Source organism: Arachis ipaensis, chromosome B5 (assembly GCF_059453495.1).
Source record: "Arachis ipaensis isolate K30076 ecotype BB chromosome B5, ASM5945349v1, whole genome shotgun sequence".
NCBI classification, from domain to species: Eukaryota; Viridiplantae; Streptophyta; class Magnoliopsida; order Fabales; family Fabaceae; genus Arachis; species Arachis ipaensis.
In genome coordinates, this window is record NC_142440.1 from 111,976,183 (window position 1) to 111,992,604 (window position 16,422).

Below are 16,422 nucleotides of genomic sequence, written 5' to 3' on the forward strand. Positions count from 1 at the left end.
CTACCAACTCAACTTTTCCGGAGGCTGCTAATGCTAAGGATACAATTGATCCAACACCATTGCTTTACCAATTTATGTTGCTGACGTGGTACGTGGAGGATACAAGACCTAGCCTTAAGTTTCCTTTTCAACTTATTGCTTCTTCCATTCCCATTCCTCCTTTCCGGTTAGTGGTTCTCCACCATTCATTCACAAGTCGTCAAATCCTAATTTCTTCAACCGGTTCGCAAAAGTATGATAAAAGCCTACTACGACTAACTCTTCGATTATTGATTTGACTTTTATCCTTATTTTATTGCAAGATGGTTTTTCTTTTAACAAACACCACCTATTCAAATAAATGTTAAATTTAAGCAACACATATCCTCTTAAACAATAAGATCATTCTCCAGATTCACGCAACTCTTTCCTCATAAGTTCGAGCCTATTTCATCAAAACACATGTCAAATCGAGTTTCAAAGGATAACAACCAAGTCTAGGTTAGAGTTTGTTTTCTTCATTGGCTCTTGAAAACAACCTAATCAAGAGCTCAAGAATAGGAACAGACAATTCCAACTCTTACACTCTTCAAATTATTACTTTTTCGAGCAAACATCAATTATGCTATTTCATTCAAAAAAAAAAATCAAACAAACAAACACAACTTCATTTTAATAAAACATTACTATAGGGTTTAATACTAAAACTATTTTTAACATTTTCGGTAATTAAAATTACATTTTACAACTCCTTAAGAAGCTTTGCACACTATGTCACGACTCTAAGAAATAACATAAAATTATATCCACAACTTAACGGCCCATTTTGGACCTTTCAATAGACTGAAAATTCATTTTTATTTTTTTAATACGAAAAAGAAACTCTTTCTATTTGCGGGCATGGGAATAGCCATATTCCAAATAAATGTCGACCGGCTCAATTGCTATTTGCTGGATACTCAAAATTTCACCCAAACCTACCGTTACAGCAAAAAAAAAAAAAAAGGGCCATGCCCAACAAAAGGAAATTACTAAGCTGAACTGAAATTAGCATTCGACAAAGGCATGTCAGCACTCAGCAAAGTCTGCAACCTCTAATCTATTTGTGTAACACTATTTATAAATGGGTATAAATTTAGTTATCCGTTGTCACATAACCATATCAGATGCACATTGCAATTCATATACTTATGATGCAATACATGTTGAATTTTTGATAGGCATAAAAAATAAATAATTGAAAATTGAAGAGTTTGAAACACTCAAGTTTCCATTCAACCTCCTCATCAATGAAAATCAATATATGTAGTTAAACTGTTAAAAGGACAATGTTAGTCTATAGCAAAATTCTTACTGACCAAAGCCATGCAAGTATACTTGCAAGCTGAAGTGACAAAAACAGTGACTCAGAAACATAGAGAAAGGAAATTAACAATGCAAAAATACGTTGGATCGATATTGCAAGAGTGTATTAAACAAAGAACGTGTCCCGAAAGAAGGGGGGAAAAGTGGTTATGACATAGAAAAAGCACATACCTAAACGATATATTCAGTAACTTAAGCTTCCTTCCTAGTTATCCTGCAATTGAACAACAATCAAGACGGTCAATATCAAAAGCAGGTTCTCAGCATAGAGAAAATTATATCATGTTATAACTGACCACAGTCGAGATAAATACCATTTCAGGTTCAACAAAAATATACATTGATTTATTTAAAATATTAAGTGGAATGTATAATAGCCAATTCTATGAATTCACTAAGCATACCGTGTACCAATTCATCTATGTACCGGAATTGTATATTTTCCACATAAAATATTTTACATATGGCATATTGCATACCCATTCTCATACTAGAACGTATTGTGGCCCATGTAACTATGATAATAGCATACACAAACCGATTTTCTCTATGTCCATCAGGTGGACTGGAAGTGAAGAAAGGGAGAGAAATGCCAAAATTTACCTGAAACAATATATTCCCAGGGCATCCGTAATCTCATGGATGACAGATGTAGCAAAATGCAAGTAAAGTGTTCCTGTATTAACATTAGCAGAATCCAATCATCAGAGAAAAATTTGAGTTTTTTTGGGGTGTGAAACATGTTATGCAGATCCGACAAGCAATAAGGTACTCTTAGTGATAGCTGGATCTGTTCAAACTATTCGGTGAAATTGTCTATTCTAGTTCCAGAGTTTAGAAACGGAGGAAAGACGCCTAGGCTCTTCCACATAACCTTATTTCCGCAGGTACCCAACCTGTTCGGGTAGGTGAGAGAGCAGAACGGGTTGAGCTACAGGTAGGGTCAGCCGGTCAGGTGGGGGTTTAGGCCTAATCCTACCTGCACCCTTGATATATTATACTTGTATAATGAAGTTGATGGGAATCGAATCCACACTCTCCATTTTATAAATGTATAATTTTATAATTTTAGGGAGATGAATGCTTAAATGATAATCAAGCTTGTCTGTGATACACAATAAAGTGGCCTCCTTAGCCAACTTACAAATAGGGGTGTTTGCGGTGCAGTTTGGATCAGTTTTAAGTCAAAATTTCATTCGATCCGAACACTAATTTCACTTGCGGTATGGTTTAGATTTGATGATTTTTTTTAGAGAATCCGATCCAATTTCAAGGGTTTGGATTGAATTGAATTTGCGGTTTTGTAAATTAAAAATATATATATGACAAATCTCAACATCAAATTTTAAATAAATTTCAACAATATGTTAAAAAAACCAAAAATAACATAACAAAAGAAATAAAATTATATATTAGTTAAAATAAATAACTAAATAAATAAATAAATCTCATTTTGAATTCACATAATATTCACTAAATAATAATAATACATGAATAACATAAAAATCTATAACAAATTGAACATAATATATAATAATAAAATAATAACATTATAACACATTGTGCAATTTGGATTCGATTGGATCGGTTTTGAGACGTAGATCCGAAATGCGATCCAATCCGTGCGTAGGGGTGGCAACGGGGCAGGTAGGGGCGGGTTTTTGCTCTATCCGACCCCGCCCTGCCCTACAAAAACCCGCATCAAACTCGCCCCGCCCCTACCCGCGGGTAGTAAAATGTTAAACCCTAACCCGCCTCTGCGGGTACCCGACCCGCCCCTATAATTATTAAATCCAACAAATAAAATTAAATTTTAAAAATTATATAACCACCATTTACATACATAACATAAATTAAAGTAAAAATTTAAATATAATATAATATTATTAATCATTTTACTAATTATTTTATATATGTTACATATTTTATATATTAAAAATATATATATTTATATATATATTATATATACCGGGGCGGGTTTAACCTAAACCCGACCCGACCCGCCCAGCCCAATAACCCGTCCCGTTAAAACCCATCCCGGTGCGGGAGCGAGTAATTACCCGCCCCGAACGGGTAAGGGCAGGGTGGGTACCCGCGGGTTCGGGTAGTGTTGCCACCCCTAGACCGTGCGGCTTGCCAAAAATAGAATCCAATCAAATCCAAATTAATGCGGTTTAATCAGTTTTCGGTTTGTTTGAATTGGATAAGCGATTTAATTTAGATCGATTTGGATTTGAACACCCCCATTTAGAGGCCGCCTACTTATTTTTTAGGGTTTGGATATATTCACTGGCAAGATTTGATATCATGTTTTTTCTTTTCTTTCCCCTTTTATTTTGTCTCTCTCGTATATTAGGCTATTGGTTTTAGGGCAGATATATTTAGCCTCTCTCTTGTACTTCTTCCTTTATACTTCCAAATTACATTTCATCTTTTGTTGCTGAAAAAAAAGGGGTAGGTATACCTGAAAATGCACAGTAACCAAGAAGAACAAATCTCTCATCCACTAGAGGAGCCCTGTGAAAATATCAACGGATTTCTGTAAGAAGAAACCAGAGAAACTCATAAAAACACATAATGTACATTTAACAACTCAATCATATCGCATACCCATCATTTAGCCGTGATGCAAGTGCATTAGCAATGGCGAATGGGAGATACAGGAGCGACTGTACAAGGCAAATAATGCTTCCATTAAGTATCAAAGAGACTCAGCCAGGAAACACTTCAATGAAATCAGCTAAATATTTAATTTAGATAACATCGTTCTTTGTCATCCCACCATCAATGGATTCGGTATCACTGATGAATCTCTATCTTGTACCATATCAACTAAGATGTGATAGATAAACTAAAATTTATCAATTAAAAATTATATTGAGAAGTGTATGAATAAGTTTCATGTTTTCAAAGTAATTTTATCAATTTCTCATACTCAATGCACCAAGGAAAACTCTCATTTATTAGGGGAAGCATCTAGCCATTTGTAGGAATAACTTATGGACCTATCTAAATTATTCTCATTTATCATATCCTCCCATTTCATAAATAGAACACTCCAGTTTTGTCGGCAACTCCCTCGAAACATACTATAACAGTTAATATCCGGATGCAATTTATTTCAAACAGGCAAACAGCCCTAACTTTGTAACCAAGGACTGAGACACAACATAAAAGACATTAGACGATATCTAAGAATCTTAGTTGCTTTTACTTCAAACTCCTGAATATAAGTGAACTTGCAGTTAAGACATTAACAAATGAAAGTTTAATTGCTTAAAATGTTTTAAAAAAAAAAAAGGTTGTATGTCAATATGCAGTGTTTGCGGTTTTAGAACTAGAGATACTAGCCAAATATGTTGTAAAATCAAGTATATTAAGAGAGTTAGTAAGGATGTAAATCCAAATAAACAGCCTCAATACCATGCACATTCCAGTTTTCAAGCCTTTGGGTTCATCACATAAGTGGGACAAAATCATCCTTCCCTGCAAAAATTAAGCACTCCTCAGTGAAAAGTCAGATTTAAAGAGGAAGAACAGCAACACAAGGAAGCAGATATATTAAGTTGAGTCAGTGAGAAAATATAGAAGACCAGAGAGAAACTGAAATTACCATGGGCGCACTGATACTATTAAAAAAAATAGAAAATAGAAAAACTTCAAATACAATTTCCATTGTCTGGTTTACACTCTTGCCTTTCCAGCTAACACTATTAAAAAGATTTCGATGAATTTGTGTATTATGTCAGATTTGGCCATATCACACAGTTCATAACTACTGGTAGAAAATGCAACTATGCTCTTCAGCTTGCATATAAATATGATAAAATTTATTTTAATAAATAACATGGATGGTAAAGGCACTTAAGTTAACATATTGACAAACTTACACTAATAATATGCTAATGGCAACCAGTATGGAGTAACCTTAGACAAAAAAATTACAGAAACCCATTGATAAAACCAAGTTTCAATAAAGAATGTTTTACACTGTGCGGCTAGTGTACACAAATAAACAAAAATTTGAAACTTGCAGTGTTGAGAACCCCACAGCAAACCAAGAACATGAAAGACAGCTTATTTTTAGGTACTATATGCCCGAGATAGATACCAGAAGAATGATAGAACATAAATTTAGTACATATTAGAGCATGTGTTTGTGTCAGATTCCTGATCTGCAATCCAGCACCAATACAAACAATCCTTTATCAATTGCTCAATACATAACCGAAGTGATCTAAGACATTCTCAAAAGCATAACAAAGAGCATCCTTTAAGGAATTTCAAATTCAGCATATTTAGTTAAAATAAAAAATTGTGGCTTTCCATTAATATTCTGACAGCCATCTAGTCCTATGCAAATTGGTTCATCCTCCAGTTCGCTAAGAGTAGTAATACTAATGACTAGTAACGAGCTAAAATGGACACCGGAAATATAGATAACAACAAAAGAGTAGTTTGTCATAAAAGGGAGATAAACAACCATTTATCAAATTTGAAAACACAGATAGCTCACCACAAGATATCCAAAAGTTAGTCCTGTTCCTATAATCACTAAATGTGGATAGCTCCTTATGATGTCCGATGGAGACAAATAATCCCTGAACAGAAATCAGCCAAGTGTGATGATATGTTTGCAGTGTATACATTTCTTACAAATAAAACTGGTAACAAAAATAGTCCATGTTTGAGTTATACCAGATAAGAACTCCTCCCACAAGCACCACAAATGGATAAAGCTGCCCATAAAGAAAACACGTCAATGAGGAAACCTGATTCAAAGAAAGAATATCAAACAGGAGAACATATTACCATCGCCAATGCAAGTGGCATGCTTCCGTTTCTTGCCTTCACAACCTTATGAACATTACAAACACTGCATTGGAACCAAAAGATGTTGAGCGTATTGAGAAGAGGGAGCTTTATGGTAGTATCATAGGGTATGTGATTCAGTTTATACGTACTTGAATGTGACTGTTGGTATAACACCAAAAGCTATCATCAAAAACAATACCACTTTATACGTTGTGATCCCTGAAATCCAGAAAGCACAATATAAACCGGGCAATTATTTATCAAGAAAGAACCCACACAATGATGAACTTTAATACACTATCCAAAGGCCGTGAAGCCGGGCTTAAACTGGAAAACCAAATGGTATCCATCCTGCTTATTTGTGCTACACATAATTTGCTTCATTCCAGTTTATGGGATAAGTACAGCAGATGGGAATATAACTACTCTTAATAAGATTAATATGATCAGTTTCTAAATATTTGACAAGATTATCCTAACCACCGCAGGAATTCCCACTAGTCTAGAAAACATGACAAGAAATCCGAAATTTTAAAGATGTAACTGAAACTATAAGGCAGTGTAAGAAGAAACATGAAAAAATTGGTATTCTAGACATTACAAATGAGACTACTATAGCAAAGGTCTTTACCCTCCCAAAAGATAATAAAACAAGATAAAAGTGCAAAAATTTAGACAACTCTGAAGATTTTGTTCTTGACATAGAGGATTTCCCTACCATGGCTAACTCAAACTGAATGTGTTTTCTGTGCCTATATATGCCCAGATCACAAGTTCAGAGACAACATCGGCAACCACCTAAACTGACAAGAACATAAGCAAAGACTTAAATAACAAGTTGATTAAAATCAGGAGACAGTAAAATTTGTTGAGACCGGTTTTAGATAGGAGGAAATGAGAAAATAAACACTATAAAATAATATGAAATATATTGATATGATTATGTTGTGTCAAAATTTGTTGAGAATGGTTTTAGATAGGAGGAAATGAGAAAATAAACACCACAAAATAATATGAAATATATTGATATGGTTATGTTGTGGTGTCTTACAAGAAAGGAACCCTCACCTCTACTTAAAATAATAGTAAAGTCCTAATCTAATCAGATAAGGAAATAATGATGAGATGGTAGATATCAAACTAATACTACAAGATATTCTTTGATATGCTGAGCTACATGATAGAGACATTATAGGATATTCTCTTCATTTCTAACAAAACTAATATCATAGAATAGACACCTTAGCATGTACATAAAGCTGGCTCCAAATACATGTGAGGCCTTCTGAAATATAAATAACAAAAAAAACCTTTTTATAAGGTGCTCTTTACGAATTGGTAAGGCTCTATTTTGATAGATCACCAATAGCTTGAATAATACAACACCAAACCTTTTAGGTCACTGATATAAAAATAATATCTGATATTGAAGAATAGCTTACCCTCAACAAAAGGCAACCAGTTCAAAAATGGGAAAGACTTTCCAAACTGCTGAGCCCACCACTCAGAACCTATATATAAATAATGATCACAACATCATTCATTTGGATGTTGTAAAAGCAATAACAATAATAATGATAAAGGGTAAAGTATACTTTTTGTCCCTAAAGTTTGCGATTTCTTTTAAAAATATCCCTAACGTTTAGTTGCATTCAATTTTGTCCCTAACGTTTTCGATTTTTGTCAAAATTATCCCTAGACGTTAACTCCATGTAAAATGTTAGGGACAAAATTGAAAACTTCTAGGGATAATTTTGACACAAATAAAAAAACGTTAGGAACAAAATTAAATAGAATTAAACATTATGGGTATTTTTGAAAAAAATCGCAAACGTTAGGAACAAAAGATATATTTTACCCAATGATAAATAAAAGTATATCAAAATCAAGGATAAGGCATACCAACAAAAGCAGTAAAGAAGTGAGCAACATATATCAGCATAAGACCCTCTGTAGGTCCATTTACAACTGGCAGTATAAGTGTATTGGTGAAAAAGCTGCATCCAAGACAAAGGTTAAAAGAAAATCAATACAATAGTATAAACCAGAAAACAACATATAAGACTCAATCAAAAATTACTCCAAGATGCACTTAAAAAATTAAGATAATTAGGTAAAGTTGTTTTAGTACTTTTCCAGAGCTGGTGACAGTAGCTTCAGGAAAGAGAGAGAGGGGGGGGACTTTAAAAAAGGCCAGATCAACTATTTTTTCCCCCTACGATTAAAGTAATTATCCAGATCGCAATACATTCCCATGAAAACAGGTACACGATACGGGGTACGCCACCTGTCAGATATGGTACGCGGGGGTATACCTATTTGGTACAATTTCAGTGCGCGTACGTTCAGGACCATGTGAAATACCATCATAGATTACTAAACCTACCTCTTTTTAGTTTCTTGTAAATTTGTTTTTGTTTTATCTTTTTCTAAATCCAAAGCCCAAACATCATCTTCCAAGTTATCTTTCACTGTGCATCAATTATCCTATGAGTCTTGCATGCAAACTAGCATCATTATTATCTCTATTTGTGACCCATAAGTAATTAGTTCGCTATCCATGGCGTTCCAATACATAGATGAATTGTGAAACCAGTACACGACACGTCGCCTAATTGGTGAATTCATCTAACAATTACATTTAACACTCGCAGAATCATTTTCAAACAGCTTGCAAAGAAATGCAAAATGAAGGTTTCACCAATTAATCTAACTCAATTCAAACCAGCCTCTAATTCATACTCCATTAGATGCAACGTATAATATCAATGAGTTTCTATTTCATGCTTCTCATATATTATATAGGAGTGAGAACCTCCACATTTTTGCTTGAACAAACCCTCTTTTTTGTCTTTCCTGATTCAATTTTTTAATGTAGAGCAAGATTGTTATTTCTTTACTATTTACTACTCTAGCTTATCTCATTTAATTAATATCAGTCTTCAATCTTCACTACTTATCTCTGCATGAATATTATTCTTTTTTATTTTACTTGAATATTATATAATTATAAAATTTTGCAACATTATTACAAGAAGGAATAAAGATTAATGCCACATAATATCATTATACAAAACAAATAACATACTACATATTTCACAAGTGGCACTATGGTGCACTAAATAATTTAGACAAAAACATAAATGAATACAAAATCAGTGTGAAGTTTCAAAAGAAATGCTAACTAATATAAGAGTTTAATTTCGATGTACTGACAGTGTAAACCAACCACATCCATTCTTTTGGAAGACTATTCACACATTTTTTTTTTGCAAAAACTAGTTATTTTTCTAATATAACATTACATGAATGGATGTATATTAAACTATGAGTTAGTGTAAAACTACTTTACCATATCAAAATTAAATTCTTAATATAATTACATTAGCTTTCTAATTTCACGTAAATTTATAAAATAGTGTTGTAAATTATTTTTAGTATCATACAATCTAAATGACTGGTAAGTTTTTAAGTCATGGTAGTGACTTTTTAAATCATTCAGATTTCTTCAATTAGGTACTTCATCTAAATATATGAATAATTTGACAATAATAATTATTTATGGCTGTTATGAATAATATTCTCTTAAATTAAAATTAAAATTAAAATATATTTATGCTTTATAGAACATGTAAAGAATTTATATGATTTTCTTGAGAAAAAATTTATTCTAATTACGGGAAACAACATACATCATACTAGAAAGCAAACTAAAAAAGAAACAACGGGGCCAGTGGTTCAAAAATATAAATTTATATGAATTCGAAATTTACATAAATTTAGGGATTAAATAAAATTTTGGTCTCTACGAAATAGCTGTTTTCAGGTTTTAGTCCTAAAAAAAATAAAAATAAATTGGCTTTGGCACAATAAATTTAAAGGTTGTCTATTTTGGTCCCTGCAGTTAGTGTGCTTCATTAAGTAATAACATGGCAGGTTAAATGTTGACATGTGATGTTTTGGCATGCCGACATTTTAATTTTCCATGTTAACAGTTAACCTACCTCCTCAACACTTAACTCAAGAAGAGAATATTTATGTAGATATAAATATTGAAGAACAAGTATTAACAAAGTGAAAGATGATCTATAGTAATGCATGTGAATGAAATAAAATTACTATACGTTAATTCAAGAAAGAGAGGAGGGTTTTTATACTTTTATGTGTCCAAAGTAAAGCATAAAACATAATAAACTTACTGCTCCCAGGTTGCACCATAAAATGTAATTGCAGATATCAACCAGAACCAGAAAGTACTTCTTCCACACATGGCTGTGCTCCCAAAAGCCAATGCTTCAAACTGAAAAGCAGTTGACACAGATGATTTCTTAATGTTTCTTTTAGTTAATGGTTTAGAAATAATAGCAAAAGCTAAAAGACACATACTGTGCAAGCAAGTGCATCGCACCCTGAAATGAAGTAGTGTGCCTTTGTTAGTAACTAACATATGTGCATTATGAAAAAGAAATGGGATAAAACCAAAGTGCAGAAAAATTACCATGATCAAACAGCTCCCCTAATGGGCTTGAAGAATTTGTTCGTCTAGCTTGCTTCCCATCAACAGCATCAAATGTCTAAGCATATACATATCAAATTATCAGCAATAATCTACGATAAGAGAATTAATTACCTTGTCTTCCATAGATAAATTACAATAGTACTTCACATTTTTTGGAAAGACAATATCCACTTATTTATTAGGATAAACTACACATGAAATGTGTAACCTAGTTTATATAATTTATTAGGATTAAACACCCAGCCATCTGTTTAGTTTAAAGTTCATGTTTATACGGGATATCCTCTCAGAGACATGTTGAGAGATCAGAAAGCGATGTTTCATAGATAGATCATTTTTTGCTTGCTTTTGTATAGGGGAAGTATTATCCCCAGTGTTCATGCACCTTATATGACAAGTTTTCTGACAATCATGTTTTATGGGGTAGGATTAGATCCCTAGCATGTATATGGTGTAAAGCTCATGGTCTTTATAGAGGATTTTCCCTCTAAGACATGTTGAGAGATTGAAAAGCTATGCTTTATAGAAAAGTGTTGTTTTGTTTTGCTTTTGTAAAGAGGAACCCGTATCCCCAATTTGTATTAGCCTTCTCCTCTAAATGAAATTCTTCTTATGTGGGAAAAAAAAAAACAGTATTATCCCCAATTTTGTCATATTGTTCTTCCCACTTTAATGGAATTCTTCTTTAACCCAAAAATTAAAAAATAAAAAAGGGAAAGAAAAAGGTAGAAAGTCCTTGTAGGAAAGAGAGAAGTATATATTCATTTTTTCTACAACGTTGTATCAAATAAGAGGGACATCAATTGACAAACATGATTCTAATATCAAAAAATGCTGATAATACAATCAATCACAAATATAAACAGCTTCAGCTTATAACTGGAATCAGACAAAAAGTAAAATTATGAAACAATACCACAGCCATGACAATCTAGAAAGCAAATATTACACGCATGAAATGAGTGTAGATTTGTGATCATATATAAAACTTAATGTGTTTGTTCATGATCAAGATGGCAAAACAAGGGTGACCAGCATTAAAACCGAGTAGAATAATCAAAAGGGCAAAGAAATGAACAAATAAGAGGACAACCATACCTGGTATAGAAAAAGAAGCAGGCCATGCGCAAAATTAACCCATCTCGGTGGAGCTGTATCCAATTGAAGTGAGTATATCTGAATAATTAATAAATAAACTTAAGCATAATGGACCTAGGAAATAACCATTCAATGTTCCAATCCAAACTCTTAAAAGCTTTGATAGAGAATAGTGAGAATATTTCTAGATTACTGTTGCATGGCTTTAACGCCTATGCAATGGCAGGATTCATCAAGATTTGCCTAATTGGGCTTATTAGTTTCGGAATTTGGGCTCATAATATAAATACCAGTATTTGACTTAGCCATTTGGACAGATAAAGGAATCAAGCTAGTTAACTCAGTTCCACTTACATAGCCAAGCAATGCAGACAGTAGCAAGAACATAAATCCTGTAAGAGTGATCTGCAGCCAAAGAACAAACACATTATCAGTGCAAACTGCAAAGATAAAGCTTGTTACAACAAGAATAACAATTACAGATAACACTTTAGTTATGAAGGAAGCAGAAATTGCACCATGTTTGGACTGCAAAGAATCCCAGAATGCCAAGATGCCCAGAGATGTGAATTCATCAGAGAAAAACTGAGTTAGTGTAGCTCAGAATTGAAACTTGAAATTCTGAAAATACTAAATGATATCATTGCCGAATAGTAAATGTAAATATTGTCATCTCCGTCAGTAAAATATCGTATGTGGCTATGGCCTTAACATATAAAATTCAAACAAAAATGTGCTTACAAGCTACAACTATATAGTGAAATATTCAAATGTTACAAGCACTGTGAGCTGAGCTTCCTGAATCTTAGATGTTAAGTTGTTTATAGCTCGTAAGTCATGGAAGGATTTCCAACAAATGTCATCATTTAACCACTATTACCACAGCCATTCAGGAATTATTTATTACACTAACCTGCTAGAACAGGAGAAGGAATAAGGAACCTATTTATCCATTACAAAACAGAAGGCCAATGACAGAATACATGATACGGTAAAGTGCCTTTTTGGTATATTCTACCACGAAATACTCTTAACTTCTAATGATGGTTAGTTTATATTTTAAAGCTTGAAAGAACTTCATATAAGTGAACACATCAAATAATTAACTACTCATTCTTATAAAAAACCGAAATTTTAAACACTAATACTGTATAAAACTGGGAGATATGAGATATCCTATGGCTAGTGTTAACTTCGTCTACATTTTTATTCAGACAAATATTGTAGTATAAGGTTACGTTGAATTCACAACGATATATTATTATTATACATACTTTATAAAAGTTCCTATAGTTAGATCCAGCACTCAATCTGTCAAATGAAGTTCATACTATGATTTATCATCCTTGAAACGAACAGATATTTTTTTATTATAACTTAAGTGATAACAGTGAGAAATTATTAGTTCAAAGTAAAAAGCATATAAAATTACTCACGGCATCCACAGCGGGAAAAAATTAACAAAGCGGCTCCAAAAGGGCTGCAGTACATATTTGGCAAGGTACGAATGATCTACGCCACTATATTTGTATCGGTGCAGAGCTTGAACACCATGAGCCCCAATATAAACCATTCCTTCTTATCAAACTTTGAATTATGCTTCAAAGGCCAGCTATGCCGTGTCCAACCTGCTAAAATTTGAACAACATGGTAACTAAATAAATATATATGAATTTTCAAGATACCCATGAACATAAATGAGAAATGAGATTGAATTTCAAGCTCCAAAATCAAGTTGAATGTTTATCGTTGGCGAAAGAATGAGAAGTTGCCGGAACATTGAATTTACCCTTACAATAATATGAAAAATGAAATCAATTTAAAGTTATGTAGGAGACAGGGGGAAAAGGCAGTATAGTTTACAAAATAGTATGGGAAACAAACAGATCAAACAAAAAAAAAACGGAGCAGAATAAACGGGAAACAACTAAACGATACTTTCAATTAATACTCAAAACAAACAGGGAATCAAGGAGCTTAAACAGTAACGCATAGTCGCATAAGAAACGCAAGGATTTCTTATTTCTATTTTCAATTGGCAAAGTTATTAGAAAGAACTAAAAGTCTCTGAATCTTTGAGACCCATAGCTATCAGCAGCTTAGGGTTTGGCAAAATTGTACAGTGCAAATGTGCAATATGTTTTTTACATATTAATAATCTGTTAATAGAAAAGAATACAATATTTTACTGTTATCTACTTATCTTCATTAACACAAAAGTATATAAATGACTGCTAAAAGAATGGATCAACAAACAGATTAATGTAAGCCACATCTCAATCTCAACTCACTTATGAAGTTATGATCCCTTTTATTAGAAGTAAAAATCATAACAGTAATTATATGAAGGAAATTGATTTTCATTATCTATACAACCTTTCCGATCTGAACCATAGTACCCTCGACATACAAACCAGTAACTAGAACAGCAGAGAATGGAAAAGAAGAAAAATAAAATTAAAAAAAGGGGAAAACAGAAAAGAAAAAAGAATGCTTAAAGCAACTATCACAGTAGAAATAGATCAATTATAAGTTCAATTTAAGGAAAAATTTGAAAGCAAGAAACCAATTGCGCCATAAGTAACCTCCGATGAACTCTACTGCTACTACTAATGTTTCTTTCGAATGCTAATACCGAAAAATCTAGCATATAAGAGTTGTTATAGTTCTTGCTGAGAGCAAAGTGTAAAAGGCTAAGATCAAAGGGGAAACGTTTGAGGGAGAATGCAACTGGGATCCAAAAAGCAGAAGCACAAGGTGTTACCCTTTTCAAGCTGAAAAATACAAATATTTTTATAAAATAATAAAAGCTTGGATGATAACAACGAAGCCTCTATTTCACCATCAAGTATGCTTCAAGGTGAGAGAGAGAGAGAGAGAGAGAGAGAGAGAGGGGAAGCAAATTAGTTTTAAGTAAGAGAAGGAAAGAATGGAACCTGGGAATATCGGAGCTCTTAGTGGTGGAGGCCACTTGCTAGGAGAAGAGGTTAAGTGAAGGAACTAGACTGGTGAGAGAGATGAAGAACGGAGAAGACCAGGGTGGAGAGGGAAAGCGGGGGGAAAGAGAAGCGGAAAGGGATGTCTGAAGAGCGTGCACGTTTTGGAAGTTTGCCAAAAACATTGGAATACGGTATCATCGTGTAATAGAATAGAATCATGACTCCACTTTAGTCTTAACTTTTTCAACATCAAAATTTGTTTAGTAAATACCCTCTCCGCCCCTGTCCTTTTTGAAAATTGACTACACGCCCCTAATCTTTATAAAATATCAAATTAGCCCCTATCTATATATTCCGTGATACCAATTAGTCCTTCCATTAGTTTCTTCGTTTAAAGTTGTCGAAAAACGCTGAGGTGTAATGTACAACCCGTGACATGGCGTTGAAACATCATACATGGAATGCTCTGTATTCATTTGAACAATTAAGCCCCTGCACACTCAGCAAAGCGACGTCGTTTTGCCCCGAAGCCCTTTTACTCGTTATCGTGTAATCACATTCTCCCTCCTTTCTGAACCCTAACACTAGTGTCTCAAGCATGAGCGATCCAGAGCAATCTTCAACCTCTGACGCACGCCGTGTCTGGAGGAAGACTATGGTGGGTTCAAGTAGCAATGCAAGTGAGGGTAAGAAGGCCAAGTTCCAGCACTCTAAATGCTAGTATGGCACGTATGCAATCATGCAAGAGTCTGGGACAGCCAAGAACCCAGACAGAATCTTCCTCGGTTGTTCCTACTATCGCGTAAGTGTGCATCCATCTTACATTTATGTAATCAACTTCTTCTGTGGTTTAACAAGTTGTATTCACTATAATGGCAATTGCAGACGGAGCAACGTCACTGCAACTATTTTGTTTGGTTGGACAAACTGATTTCTAAATGTTTTGGGCATGAAGATGACAATGATATTGAAGGAAGAATAATGGTGTTGGAGAATAGATCGGCGCAACTTGGAATTCAAGATTGAGCATGAATATGAGGGAAAATCAAAAAAATGTATTAATCCCCATGTGTATTTCTTATGCTGGCAATGTTAATTCTGTTAACAGCAATTGTGTTTGTAGTGTTTTAGGGTATACTGTGTTGCTGTAAGTGATGCATGGACAAGATTAAAAGTTGGGTTAATTTGCTCTATAATTGCAGGTTCTATATGAATTGAATGTGAATTTTTTTTTTTTTTGTAATAATGTAAAGCCTGAAACCATGATAAGTCTGCACAATGTTATATAAGCTAAAAGCATAATATTTATATTCATACTGCTAAGTACAAAGTCTATTACATATTCAGCCAAAAACATCAGCACATGTCTGAATTCACAAAACAAAAACATGTTCCAGTAGTCTTAAGTGTATTACTTTTTATAACTTGACAACCAAAAAACTTGACACCAAAAAACTTGACACCAAAATATTCATAATTATCACTACGATTATGTCATTTCTGAAGTCTTGGTGGCCTAAACCTATATGTTTGCTTGAACCTGTGCGGTGCATTTAGGCCTGGTGTGGAGATAAATGTGAAGGGAGTTGTGGCAGTCCCTGAGCCAGTTGCTCCTTCAGTTGGAAGTTGTTGCTGAGTTGGTAGTTGTGTGGTTGGGGTTGTTGCTTGCTGTAGAAGGGGCTGAAGTATTGAGGCTTTGGCCTGCTG

General features: G+C 33.7%; 1 protein-coding gene across 9 annotated transcripts; it reads right to left on the bottom strand.

The window, feature by feature from the left end:
- Positions 1-649: 649 nt before the first annotated feature.
- On the bottom strand, positions 650-14,932 carry LOC107643759 (choline/ethanolaminephosphotransferase 1). 9 transcript variants are annotated; one of them, XM_088487769.1, is made up of 19 exons: positions 14,713-14,921; positions 13,209-13,404; positions 12,131-12,181; positions 11,777-11,854; positions 10,658-10,733; positions 10,546-10,568; positions 10,359-10,459; positions 8,062-8,156; positions 7,602-7,670; positions 6,309-6,378; positions 6,157-6,220; positions 6,043-6,083; positions 5,861-5,945; positions 4,768-4,830; positions 3,955-4,013; positions 3,809-3,861; positions 1,948-2,020; positions 1,516-1,558; positions 650-956 (listed from the first exon to the last, which is right to left on the bottom strand). In XM_088487769.1, exons 3-18 carry the CDS (start codon positions 12,161-12,163, stop codon positions 1,537-1,539), a joined length of 1,005 nt encoding a protein of 334 aa, XP_088343895.1. In that variant the 5' UTR covers positions 12,164-12,181; positions 13,209-13,404; positions 14,713-14,921; the 3' UTR covers positions 650-956; positions 1,516-1,536. The 9 variants fall into 9 exon arrangements, with proteins under 9 accessions (XP_088343895.1, XP_088343896.1, XP_088343892.1 ...); XM_088487770.1 differs by having other exon boundaries at positions 13,209-13,407; positions 14,713-14,918; XM_088487772.1 differs by lacking the exon at positions 650-956 and adding an exon at positions 1,232-1,293.
- Between the last annotated feature and the right edge of the window lie 1,490 nt (positions 14,933-16,422).